This window comes from Triturus cristatus, chromosome 4_1 (genome assembly GCF_964204655.1).
Source record: "Triturus cristatus chromosome 4_1, aTriCri1.1, whole genome shotgun sequence".
NCBI classification, from domain to species: domain Eukaryota; kingdom Metazoa; phylum Chordata; class Amphibia; order Caudata; family Salamandridae; genus Triturus; species Triturus cristatus.
Window position 1 is genome coordinate 1,015,468,182 of NC_140585.1, and position 14,291 is coordinate 1,015,482,472.

A 14,291-nucleotide genomic window follows, 5' to 3' on the forward strand; every position below is an offset into this window, starting at 1 on the left:
CATGTTTGTTCTTAATGTAAGGACAGCAGGAGTTACAAACAAACGTTTGCATTGCCAATAGGTCTCATCTTTGGGATTTATTAGCTTTGCCAATAGGCTAATAAACAGCAAAAAAAAGCCTTCGCATCCAGCTACGTCTTTTTGTAGGTGAGTGCACCAAGCATACTCACGCCTACAAAACAACACAAACATTTTGTTTCCTTTTGCTCACTGATCCGAGTGGTGGAGGGAAAGAACACGGTGGGGAAAGCGACACAAGGGTGGAATCAAGGAAGGCAGGGAAGCAGCAGGAGGGTGGATGAGTAACACAGAGGGCAGGCAGTGCGCAGATGGAGAAGCAACAGGGAGGACGGGGGAAGCAAACGGAGATAGAGCAGCGTGGAGGTGTTGGAAGCAAATGAACAAGAGATAGCACAACTTGCACTTAAAGTGCATGGTAGAATGGCTCCAAGGGCAAAACTGTATAAAAGTAAAAGCATATGTAAGAGCAGCTTGAAGGACAAAATTGTGGGAAATTATATTTTTATAATAGTATGTGAACAAATGTGCTGAGAGAAGAGGGCAACCATGCTGAATGTTAAAAAAGGATGTACTCTCATGAAAGGCTTAAGAAAAGCATGGTACACGTTTTTTTGAAATTATGATAGTACTAAGAAACAATATGTGCATGTACAAGTATAGGAAAAGCTCTAAATACAATGGTTTAAAACTGACAGTGCGCGGGAGAGCAAGAATGTGTATAAAATTGTAAATACACTGAGAGGGGCTGAAAGGAAAATGGTGTTGAAGGTATAACTTTCATAATGCTATGAAAAGAAATGTGGTTGGAGAAGTGGGAATACACAGAAACCAGGAGAAACGCATGTACTCTTATGGAGTCTTTCTGAAAAAGAAAGTTCCTAAGAAGCAGACACTTGTGGGAGGATAAAAAGAACCAGAGAGATAATACACAGTCTGTGCTACACGGGAAAGACGAAGACTGGATGAATGGGCGAAAACAAATAACAAGCATTTGCAATGCAATAGGACTCGCATTTACACGAGACCAATTGTATTGTAAACGGGAGTGCGTGCGGGCAAGAAGGCACAAACATAAGTATGGGGAGACACAGGGGGCGAGAAGTCACGGACTGCGGTGGGGGGAGGCACGGGAAGAAAATAGTGTTCGAAGTAAAGGGGCCAGTAGCCATGAAAGGATACAAATGAGGAGGGACTAACAAGCCTAAAACCAATCGGAAGGCAGCATTTAGGACCTAAGCCAATGAAAAAGATGGGTGGAGAGTGGGCAGAGCTTCCACGCCATACTGAATACTGCATGCCTCGCAAAGCGAGCAGCGCCTACGCGCTACCACTATAGGCTCGACCTAAAAACAGTGAATAGAAAGCAAGAAAATAAGAGTGACAGAACAAAAAGCAATAGGTATAGTTGCTTTCCACATCAGCTATCTACATGTCCCCAAAAAGCCTTTCACAAAAAGACAGCTGCACTGTCAGGCAGGCTTCGACCTAAAAATGTCCCTGCCATTAATAACAATGATCCCATAGGAGTGGCCAGCTGCATTCTGTGCATGAGATCCCCAGCTAGCGCAACCATAGTTTTATCGGTACAGTGAAGGAAGCTCAGTTGCTGGTAGCAGCTGTAAGAATACATAGAGAGGCTTTAGGCTTTTGAAACGGGGGTTTTGTATGTAGACGGGAGGTTGAGATTTGTATGGTTAGCCTCACTATGAGTCACCCACCTACCCAGGATTCAGAGGAATTATGTGGTATGGGGTGAAAGCACTGCTGGTTCTATATATTCAATGTGTGAGTATATATATCCAATGGATGTTCATGCAAAAATGTATTTACAATTTCAAGGCTTTTCTTTCAGTATATGAAGGCGAATGCAACCAATAGTCATTTTGTCACGAATATTGTCATAAAAAATCTAATTACTTTTCTGCAACCACTGATTCCGGTTTCTAGATTTGGTTTCTTGGAATACATTTTGCACTCGACTCTTAGCTACCTGTGAATATTTCCATCTGTGTACTTTCTATCATTGTCTCTAGTCTTAGCTGGTATAGCAAGAATGCATCTGCTGATGAAAGCTATGTGTAACCTGCAGATTAAAGGTGTGCACCGGCAGGGCCAACTCACCCTTTAATCAGTCAGGATCAATCAAGGGAGCATCAATGAATTGACCATTAGTTATTCCTGTTATATGAAAGTACTCTGAAGTCACAAAATTAGCACAAGCACTACGAAAAATATGTAATTATCTGATGTGCACTTTCAACTTTTAAAATCTTTGGTGGACGAGGAAGGCTCCCATTTGCTAACTGGCTTTCGTTTTCCTCTCTAGCTGCTTCTAAGATTCAAATTTAATAGTTGTCTATTTGTTATTTATACTTGCCATTTGCACCATTGGGTAATCAGGGGTATGACTTTTAAAATGTTTGAATTAGAAACCTAAGTCTGATTGAGTTGTGTGGAGGTGTGTGGTCAGTAGCATTAAAAGGTCCTTAACTTACGGGAAGAGAACGGAGTGCTGAAATAAACTGTTTACGTAGTTCATCGGTTGGTACAGATATCATTGCACAATAAATGTATACGTAGCTGGCAGTAGCAAGTGCTGTTAGATGCCTTATTAGTCAGTTATTTGCATATTTGGATGAGTCTGGTGTGTGTTAGTCAGTTCTTTGGCAATGTTGCAAGGTGATGTGGAGTAGGTGCTGATGGCCTGTGCAACTGTGAGTAAGTATAACAGCCCACTATTTGCCATGTCTTGATGTTTTGCTTGTTGGTACTGAGTTTTGTTTTAGGTGTTCCTTTAGAGGCTGTGTTAGTGCTGAGTGCTCTTAGGCCACCATGACAGCCATTAATAGCATGTCTGAGTTGTGTTGGATGCATATGGTTTGTTCTCTTCTGGAAGCAGTGTTGGACTAACCTGTGGTACATCTAAATGAAAGATATAGACTTAATGACAGGGAACAACTGTCAAGTATATTAACACTGCTTTGAAACATTAGAGAAGGCAAATACGTTCTCGACCTGCAAAACCAACCTGCTAAGCAGGAGTTCCATAACCCACTGCCCTCTGGGAATGTGGCTGCCCATGGTTGCATGTCACAATATGAGGGATAAAACGCACTCCTGATATAATATTATATCCACAGAGTCGCCTTCAACAAAATTGTGAGGGTTAGTCTACATAAGGAAGTATAGATTTACTGTTCTAACAAATACGTATCTTGACCACAATTCATAAAGGTAAGTAGATGCGGACATAAAAACAGTACATCTTTTCTTCCCTGTATCAAAACTTGGCTTTTTTTCTCAACTCTCCAGGCTGTTTACTTTCATCTGTATTTCATAGTGCTGGGACACCTTTTTCTGGGAATCAGCAGTGCTTCATACATTTCATACAGTAACAAAATTACTTACTGACTAAATTCATTTTGAGGCCATGGGGCAAGTAGGACTTACAGGACCACAACCATGATGGTTGAGTCTTTTATTCACTGCTGGCCCAGGGCCTTGTTTCCTATGGCACTACAACATCAAACACACAAAAGGTGGGAGGATGCCTGTTATCACTAGCAATAACTCGGGGTAGCATTCCAACCCATCATTCTTTTGTCCATCAAAACCTCTCTGAACCTGAACACAAGCAACAAGACAAGTTTTACCCAGATTGGGGCTCTTCTGTCTGGTGTAGTTTGGTTCCGCAGCACAGTAAGCAAGGGACCCACATCCGGGCATACCCATGGCCAATTAGAGTGGTACATCAAACACACAAAAGGTGATGGGAGGATGATTGTAATAAGTCTAACCACTGCAATAGCTTGGGGGTAGCATTCTAACCCATTGTTCTTTTGCCCAGCATGCCACCTCAGATTAGACCAAGCCATATGCAAATAAGTATTGACCCTTCTCCAATGGGAATAGTTTGCCCAAACTGCCAAGCCAGGTCCTCTCTGAACCCGCACTCAAGCAAACCAAGACCGGTTTTGCCCTGATTGGGGCTCTTCAGTGGGGTGTAGCTTGGTTCCATGGGACAGTGAGCAAGGGACCCACATCTGAACATACCCTTGGCCACTTAGGGCGGTACATCAAACACATAAAAGGTGATGGCAGGATGCTTGCAATACATCTAACCACTGCCAATCACTAGGGGTAGCATTCTAACCCATCAATCTTTTGTCTTATATAATCCTCTGCAGTTACCATGTGTATTTTCATTGTGAATAACCAATTGTTGGCCTGGCATTAACACCCTCTATCAGAGACTATCGTCATCTGCAAGAAGAAGGGAACATGTTGGTTTATGTCCACAAAAAGTCTATTTTAAAAAGCTAAAGTCCTTCCTAACACTCCCTACTGAAAACTTAGGGGTTGATTTAATTGTTGGACGACGAAGTAATCTCCATTGCCTGGCGAAGGACTTAATGACCACTAAGTTGGCAGCCGTTCCTAAAACATTGGCAGAAACCACCGTCAAGTCAATGCTGTTTACAGTTAGGTGCAGGGCTCTGTCAACATAAGAGAGCACTGCACCTAAATGTTTCTTTTTCCAAAAAGAAAATCCGGAAGCAGGATTCTCTCTTTGAAAATTTAAATAAAATGCTATCCTCGCCATGGGAATTCTCTCCCATGGCGAGGGCGAGCATTTAGCAGTTATCACTGCCTCTTAGCAATGGGCAGTGAAACTAAACTCTAATGCCGTCCACTTAAATTAGATGGGTGGCATTAAAAGTCTGCCTCTGATGGTCCTTACTCCGCAGGGCCATCCGAGGGGTTTAATCCCGGCAGAGAGGGAGCAGTCTCCCCGTGCTTAAAGCTAAGATCCGCCCACATTTATATTTGGCAGACAGCCCATTAACATGGTGGTATAGATACTCTGTTGCGACGGAGTATCTATAACGCCAAGAAATAAAACGGTGCCTTAGTTACAGAGTGACAACATTTAATGAATGGCTGCATTAGCGTGCATCGTGTGTATGTGACTGCAGAAAATGTTTTTCTACTGAGCATCGCAATAGGCAGTGCGGCCACAATTATTTCCTTGCCATAAAACTGAAAGTGATTGGTGGTATACATTTTGAAAATCGGTAGGCTTCTTTCTGTGCAAAACTATTAAGTCGAAAACATATTTGGTAGGTCAACAAATTGGTTATAAGGAAGTCTCTCCTAGTCAAATAACAAATAGTTTTTACTGCAATCACCCATTATGACAAAGTGATACAAGAAACGTATTAAAAGTATCAAAGTTTTATTCCTTAGAAATGACTCAAATATTCAGAATGGACCAATTCATGAACAATTACTCTCGTAAAAGAGAACATTGCACTGATGTAGTTACATATTGCATCACCTTATTGCATACTGACCATGCAGAAAAAATATATTTTCTACTGCTTTTTAGGTATTGCAGCAAATGCGCAGATGCTCGATAACTTCAACCAACAGTTTTCAAGAAAACATGTTAGAATGTGACAGCACACATGAAAAATAATTTTGCATATTTAATGTACTTTGCATCTCTGCAAAAGTACAGGCTGTTTGCCTCTAGGTCCCATGCCACAGATAGGGTACACTTTCCTGGCCTGCGCAGTTGCCTTTAACTGAATGCGCTCTATCACAATGAATGCTCTGTTCCCAGTTGTGATTTAAATGTGTTTTGGTCAGTCCTGTACTGTAATAATATTTATGTGGATTCAAATATAGTTTAAAAGGAAAATCATCTCTTTGTGTTTTCAAATTAATGATTTCTATATGTGTGTGTATAAAAGTGATTAAGTACAATTTTCAATAGCTTTCTAAACACATTTAATGTCATTAATCTGTATTTCAAAAAGGGCAGAGATTCTCCTGCAGGCGGGTGCAGTGAATGGCCACACCTGCCTGCAGGGAGATGCCTGAAGGTTTCATACGACCCTCCCCCTTCCAAAGGGTGCCTTGACTGTCAGCCACTCTATGTGTCGTTCAATCAGGGCTCGCCCTCCCAGCCTCTTTAAATTTGTGTCACATCTATAATACGACTTAAGTGCAAAGGAAAAATATATCATTTGCATGGGCCCTGTCCCCAATGAGGGCATGCCCAATCAGAGTTTGTGTAAGCACACATGTATCACCAGCACAGTCTTTATAACAGAAGGGGCTGCACAACTATCTGCACAACTATCTGCGGTCCTTTCTCTAATACTAAAGTGGCCCGCAAGCACATAAGGAGGGCAAACACACCGTCGATATTATGGATAATACATTCCTAGATGTTCCGTTAAACGAGGTAAGAGTAACATCTATTATTGACAATACTTAAGACTAAAAAACATGCAATATTATACACCATATGAAAAAAGTTTCAAGATCACATATAAGTGTACACATAAGCACTCTCGTAACTGTCCTTCTCTGAGATGTGACACTACAAGGACTCATTTTTAAAACAGTTGCCCCATGTATATCATGCACTGACAAATTAAAATACATGTGAAGAAGTTGCAGGTATAAAAGACCATAAACATACTAGTCACAATTTTTAACACAAAAATATTTGTTGCACAAATACGTATATCAAAAATGTTCTCTGCATTAATGCCCACTTGCCTTAAATACAGAAGTGTTCAACTTAGAGTCTGGAGGGCTGAATCCATTCTGTATTTTCAGGATAACCATGTAAGTTACATTTAAAGAAAAAAGAAAAATATATAAAGCTAGCATGGGCACAGCCATCCTGGATCTACACTGGGCACTCCTGCTTTAATTCATACCAAAATATCTACATATTAATGATGCAGAACATGCCTGCCAAAATATGATCCTTATTATTCTATGGCCACGTTCATTTACGATTCTAAATCCAGTGCCCATTTATAGAGCCGCAAATTCTTAACTTTGGAACTGCACACTTCCGTGGATTTCAGATATTCTGGTAGGTGGAAATTAAATATGTTGTAAACATTTCTGCAGAAGAAGCTTTTGCGAATGAAATTACGACAGGACACAGAGCACATACTCAAATGTCACAAAACAACTTGAACATATTTTACACACTCCTTTGAGCAAAGAGACGAGCTGATCAAATTCAGAGATTGGCCACAGTTTAATCCCAAACAAAGGAGTCCATTGAATGTGTCCTTGAGCTAATAATACCAAGCAGCTAAACAGGTAATGCGTTTCCACATGCAACCAACTGTTGTAAATCCCTAAGAATGTAATCCATTAGAAAACACATCACACGCACACCTTATCTAGCTGGTGTACTCTCTAGAAAACACTGTGAAGACATCCCTGTTTCTCAGTCAAAATGAGCATACCTATTGCTTCTGCCGTGATGCTGTGGGCAGCACATGGACATGAAACGACCACAAGGAAAATTATGCCAATATAAAAAGATTGATTGTGATTTCGAAACTGAGCCCCCTTCTTGTCCCTCAATGTCTATTATTTGACCTCTAACAAAGTCAAATACAACAGGGGCTTGGGGCGACATCTTTAAAAGAAACGACTTTGCACACTCCCCATCAGTCTAATAATCAAGTCTAGAGCAATCACAAAATGAAGCATTTGATCATTTTCCGGCAGTACGATGTTGGCAAAATGCTCCAAACACAGGGCCACTGGAATTATGCACCTGGGGTAAACAAATTATGAAGCAGGGTTGACTACATTTTGCTGCAAGGAAAGGAAATTTATGCAGTTTTGTGTGGCACATTTTTTGTCATTATTATCTAGCTATTTTGACATTTTAACACACATTGTAACTGATGTGATCCCAGTGCTAAACAATATACAGAAAGGTTTCTTGGCAGTGAAAAAAACCCACATTCAACTGATCCTTTTTAATATGTTATTCAGAATCACAGAATGCTTTTGTCATGCATGGAAGCACAGGAACGTCATTTTATTAACCCTGTTCTTTCAATCTCCCAGAGTAGAATAGATTGTGTGATACGTAAAACAATGCATTCAGCAAAAAAACAGAAGCATACATGTTTTGGTTTTATAGTGAAAATATTCCTCTTTTATCCTGTTTTCCCGAAACAAATTTTAAAAATATGCCGTCAGTTGAATGTATTCTGTGTCCATGTCTATGGACCTTTTGAATTACCTCTTTCCCATAACAAAAAAGCCATGAAAACAATAGTTTATGTATTATCTGTTTTCGCTAGGAGGTATTTGAAGATTCAAAGCATCAGACCTAAATAACTGTGTGGGATTTTCTAAACTGAGAGTCATCTTGAAATAGCTAATGCTTTCAGAACAGTGCCCGCGGGGCAGCATAAACATGCACAACTAAGGAAATAAAACATGCTCATAACAAATAAGAAATCATTATATCAACCATCCAAATTACATCTAAATATAAAAGGATGTATTCATGCTGCCGACGAAGCCTTCCCCCTCCTTCAATTGGGAGCATTAATACTATCTGTGCTATATTTTAAACTCTTTGGTACTGGGATACAGCCATCAAAAGATTAAAAGTGACCTGCTAACATTTGCTATTAAGCAGGCTTGGCAGTTCATGGAACTTTCTCGTCTAGGGATGTAAAGGATTTCTGGAAATTAGTAGTGGGTGGGTTTATAAATAATTTGTCATCAAGATGTCCACCTATTACAGCTAGCGTTTTGGACTGTTATGTGGGGACACTATGCAGACCCAAGTGAGGAGTACCATTTAGTCGCAGAATTAGGTTACCCACAAGAGTGTTTTTAGAGCAGCTGTTCATAGCCAGTTATATTGCAATCATGCTCAAACAATTTAGATCTATCTGGGCTATGATGCCAGGTGGCATTCCAAATACAGGGCCTGATTCAAAAAGGTAACTTAGCTTTTTGAGTAATTTATACTTTGAGTAAGTTTACTGCTTTTTGGCTAATCATAAATTCCAAATGTAAATGTACACGCTGTGGGCTGTTCACAAAGGTAACTTACACTTTTGAGTAATTTCCACATAGATTTTGTGGATAACTAAAAGCAGTAAATATACACAAAAGTGTAAGAGTAAATTATAGACGTAAATTACTCAAAAGTGTTAGTTACCTTTGTGAATAGCCCCTATAGTTTGCGATTAGACCCCAGGCCCTTCAAAGTGATTGATACATGTAAGTTACACTTTTAGAGTAAAATTACGTTCAGATTTTGTGAATAGCCAAAAAGCAGTAAACTTATTCAAAAGTGTAAATACTCAAAAGTATAAGTTACCTACATGTTAAATTTGAACGTATGAGCTGATTTCTCTGTCCATATTTTACTCATAGAGCTACATCAGATACTATTCCTGTAAACTGGATTAACTAATTAATATGCCCAATGTTTAAAAACAGTAATTTAAGATCCAACATCATATCAGCTTATTTCCTTGCTGGATTGGTCTTCAAAGATATTTTATAGTGTAATACTAAAGGTGTTGAAAGAATAGACTGCACACAATAATTTGTTCCCTAATAACAACTGGGTTTTCTCCTTGGGCAAAGTACATTGCATCCCATCTGTACACACTGTTATATTGTGTACAAATCTAAGTACATTTGCACCCTTGCAGTTTGCTTACTTGATTTTAAATCCACATTTGATTCAGTGAACAGTCACATATTATGGGACAGGTTTGTTACCATGGGCCTTCATGCAGGTTTGCTCTCACTGCTTGTAGCCTTAGATTTGAGAGCATGGGCTCAGGTTTATGGGGGAAACACTGGTGAGAGTACGGCGAGAACAGAAATTCAGAAGGGGTTCAGCCAAGGTTGGGTCCTTGCCCTCTTTATTCTCCCCATTCTTGAGTGATCTTCTCACTTATCTGGAGAGTTGAAAATGATGATAGCCCACTAACATTAATAGGAGGTTAATAAATATATTGTCATATGATGATGAACTAGTGATATCCGATAGCATGGCAGCCGGCCCTCAGGGACAGATGCATTGGCCCATTATTGTAACAAAAACAGTTTAACTATCAATGTTGAGAAAACCTATACAATGAATACAGGGCACAAGAAACCTACTGTATGACTGGAAATAAAAACAGTCTATGTTTCAGAAAGTCCCTTATAATAAATGCCTAGGATAAATGATTAATCTTACAAGAAATTCTAAATGTGAAGGTGCTTGAGCAAAAGGTAGCTAGAATGGCTTATTGACTTGCCCCTGCCAGTGGGTGTTGAAGCACTTTGCCTAAGGTTTGGTTTATCCTCCTTGCAATAAAAAGCATAATGAAAAAACAGACTAAACTACTTTCCAAGACCACGGACTTGTAAAAAATTAACTCTACACCGCCATTAAGGGCCCTGGCAGCATCATACAACAACGACAGCCAAGTTAGACTTAGGGCACAACCTTACCTTAACTGCACAATAGGGAAAGCTTGCCTGACCAAAATCTTGGCAGTAAGGATGCTGGCATTACAAATCAAAGACTTTAATCCTAACTGGCCGCTGCTTTCTAAAGTAGTTAAGTGTAGACTCTGCGGCTACAAATCGGAAACTCTTTTACATCTACTCTGCAGCTTTCCGATGTTGCTCGACTCCCCCCGATCCTTATTAAAGCCACTCTTCTTAATTCATGGTATAAGAACCTGCAATCATGCAATGAACTGGATTTTTAGCACCATGGTCCCTCTTGAATTGGCAAGAATAGGCACATTTTTCAAAGCAGTTTAGGACTTCCTTAAAAACTCACAACAAAGCACTGAGATGATCAAGAACCGTTAACTCTTAGCTCTTGGATCACGGACATTAATAAATTGTAGAGTTTGACCACGCTGTAATTGAGTTTTTTCTTAGTTGAAACATTTAATCCATTTTATGGTGGATTTTTAACTCATTGTTATTCATTATTTCCATGAAAGGGAAGAAGGTAGAGAGAAAGCGTGTATACCAAGAGTTTTCTTTTTTCGGGCATAAAATGCCATCTACACTATATGGTCTTGTAAGAAACCATTGTACCCTTCTGCCTTTGTATAACAAGTTTCTTCTTTTTAAATATTTTTCATTGTCATGGTTTTAAGTAATCTGCACAATAAACTTTGGATTGACTTGACTACTCTTTGAAATTGAAGTGTATAGTACTAAGTATTACGTTTCTTGCATCATTATCAAGGCAGGAGAGCAGGTCTGTTGTTGCCGAATACCTGTGATGTCTGAGCATTTGAACTAACATCTGCTATATGTGGGAGGCATAACATAATAACTTATTAGCTACATGTGATTGGAATTTCAACCCCATAATTCTAGACTGAAAGGAAGTGGTAGTAGTTGATAAAAAATGACAAACATCAATTTACATTTCTTTTACTGCTAACAGAGAATTAATTTAAAGTAAAAGGTCATTACTCAAGCTGTACAAAGACAAGGTTAATTCTGGTGCAATTATATCTTAAATTCATCAAGTCTTACTTTGTGTAGGTTGCTTGTGCTATTTCAGATGGGATTGTTATTAAAATGGTGGGAACTTAGGGCTGACCATCCATATTAATGAATTTGTGCATGTAGAATCCCTGTCATGATGCATCATATCCTACTGTTATGCAGTTTCTTTGCTAACCTCAAAGAAATTCCAGAAACCTTTGTTAGTTTGCGTGGATAGTAGAACGGTGTGGCAGGCATATAATTATTTATTTGGCTTAGGGCCTGAGATGGTGGTAACAAGAATTGCATTATTTTAAGGAATCTAGAAATTAAGTTTAAGAACAATGCAACCAATGTTTCATTAAAAATAAATATTGTATGTTAATGACCGTTTAAATGCGTTAAGATATTTATATTTACCTCTGAGTCTAAATAGGCAAAATTAATTATTCATTTTTGCAAGGTAATAGTCACTGTGTTCTACCACATGAGCCCTTTTTTGTTAACTTTTGGTCTGCCTGGATATAAACATGTAACATGTTTTAAGCTGGCAATTATGCGGCAAATGATGAATTAAGAGAATCCATAAATACCCATAAAACAACAAGGCTGCATATTCATCTAATTCCAGTGGCCATGCGTATATTAAATATGGGCAGAGCACAGCAAAAATTTGGAGGAGAAAACAAAAAAAGGTTGTGTGCACAGAGATTACTAACTGGTACATCTTTCTGCTTTGGAGAGGGCTTTCAAAATTAGGGCACCTTGTGTGAGCTAGCTACCATACCCCACAAAGGGGAATAAGAATCCTTATGTATGCTATCTCTCTGTCCTAAAGGTTCCAAAAATGGGTATATAAGGTGTTGGGTCTAAAGTCAAGGTTTTAAAAAAAATCATAATTCAAAGAGGCACATGGTCAACTGTCAAATAGAAAACAGACGGTTCGATGTCTTAAATCAATCAAAGCCAAAATGAATAGCCAAGGGCAAGTCTGTGCTCCAAGGTGAGACACTAACGCTCAATGAGACTTGTTTTATCTGCTTGAGACACACGCTTATTGCGTGGGAAGTATTTGGCATGGTGGAAAGTGCATTTTGCCCTCCATGCCTATCTAGCGCCCCCTGGCGGAGGAGCCCCGGCAGCTCGGATCCTGGAGGCCAGTAGGCAGGCCAGCACAATGCCCACCACCTGGACAAACGCCAGTCCCAGGGCGGTCGTGGCGATGTAGAACATGTTGTCGCTGACGAAGTCGTGCACCTTCCTAAAGCAGCCCTCGCGGTGGATACCGCCCAAAGCAGCTCCCTCGTCTGGCGGGGGCAGCGGGCTGTGGCGACAACTACGCCGCCTGCGGCAGCAGCTGGCCGGCACCGAGCCGTTGCCAGCCCCCGCGGAGCCTCCCAGCGCCTGCTGCTGCTCCCGGGCCCAGGCCGTGCCCTGCCAGTCTCCGTAGCTGTCCACTCCGCAGCAGCGCAGCGCCCGCTGTAGGGCATCCAGCGCCTCGGCGCGCTCCTCGTGCTCGTCGTAGGTGCGCAGCGCCTCCCGCAGGCCTCCGCGGAAGCCCTCGGCTATGTCCCGGCGGTAAAAGAGCGCAGACAGCCCAGCGCCCGCCCCGGCCGCCAGCGCCGCCGCCTGGAAGAGTCCGAAGGCGCGGAGCAGGCGGCGGCGCTCGGTGACTGCGGCGTAGCAGCCCAGGGCTCCCCAGAGCAGTAGCGCCACCCCGGCGGCCAGCAGGATAGCGGGTGCGTTGGGGTAGCTGTTGGTAGAGAGCAGCAGGTAACCCGAGAGCGAAAGGTGCGCCCAGAGCCCGGCGCTCAGCAGGCCCAGACCCGCAGCCCAAAATACGAAGCTGAAGGCCATGAGGGAGAGCTTGAGCAGAGCCACGGCGCCCCCTGCCTTACGCTGAGGCCCGCGGGGGAGGGTGGGCAGCGCCTGGGGACAGGCTTCAGGGTCGCTCTGCCGCGGGGTCCTCTTGGCTAGCTGCTCGGGGTAGGCGGGGAGCCCGCTGAGGGAGTCCGTCCTGCGCAGGGTGTACTGTGGCAGCCCCGGCGCGTAACAAGCTGCTACGCTGGACCTGCGCGGGGACGGGGCCCGCCTGTTCCTGCGCTCCCCGGGCAGCTCTAGTGATTCCCGCCTGGGCAGCCCTGGCAGCGAGGCAGTGTGCGCCGAGAAGTCACTGTCCATGGTCCCAGCAGGTCCGGCGGCGAGTAGTGAACTGCCTCCAGGCGGGGAGGACAGCGGTGCCTCAGGGTTCCCTTCTTCCTTTGGTTCTCGCACTCGGGGCCTCAGTGCTCCCCATTAATGTTTCAATCCTTATGCAGGTGGAAACTTGGAAAATGCAGCTCCATCTGGGTTTCAAGCGATCCTTGCCAACATGCCTGCTCGATCACTACACTGTCCCCACCAGCTTGCCAGAAAGTGCTTCTCAGAGTGTTTCCATCCAGCCAGACGGTGGACTTCCCCAGGAAAGCTATTCCCCGCACTGCTGCGCGAAAACAAACCAATATGGGTTTTTCGAATAGGACCTCGGTCCCGTGCAAGATTTATGATGTAATAAATGAAGTGGTGTGTAGAAATCAATGCTTCCCCTTCAGGGGAGGCAGCAGCAGGTTGGGCGGATAGTAAAGGTCTGCTGCTAGGAGATGAAGATTTATGTGTGCCAAGAACCTGCAGACCGCAGCGAGGGCTGAGGCGACTGTCATACCACCGCTGTTATTTAATATTACAACTGAGAGCAGCCAAGGGGAGCCTCGGAAATTAGTGATTTAAAGTGCAATCGTGCGGAGTGAAGCAAGCCGTGAAAACCAGGCTAGAGAGAACTACAGGAGCATTAGTGCACATTTGTGAACACTGCATGCTCTACGCTACCCATATAAGGGTGGTATATGCAATACGCTTGCCAATAACGTACCAATGCAATACATTATCTCAGTGATAATCTGTTGGGATATGTTTTAGAT

At 42.2% G+C, this 14,291-nt stretch overlaps 1 protein-coding gene across 1 annotated transcript; it reads right to left on the reverse strand.

The window, feature by feature from the left end:
* Positions 1-5,289: 5,289 nt before the first annotated feature.
* Positions 5,290-13,757, reverse strand: LOC146855987 (tetraspanin-7-like). The gene has a single exon (XM_085653942.1). It carries the CDS (start codon positions 13,513-13,515, stop codon positions 12,442-12,444), a length of 1,074 nt encoding a protein of 357 aa, XP_085510068.1. The 5' UTR covers positions 13,516-13,757; the 3' UTR covers positions 5,290-12,441.
* Positions 13,758-14,291: the final 534 nt, after the last annotated feature.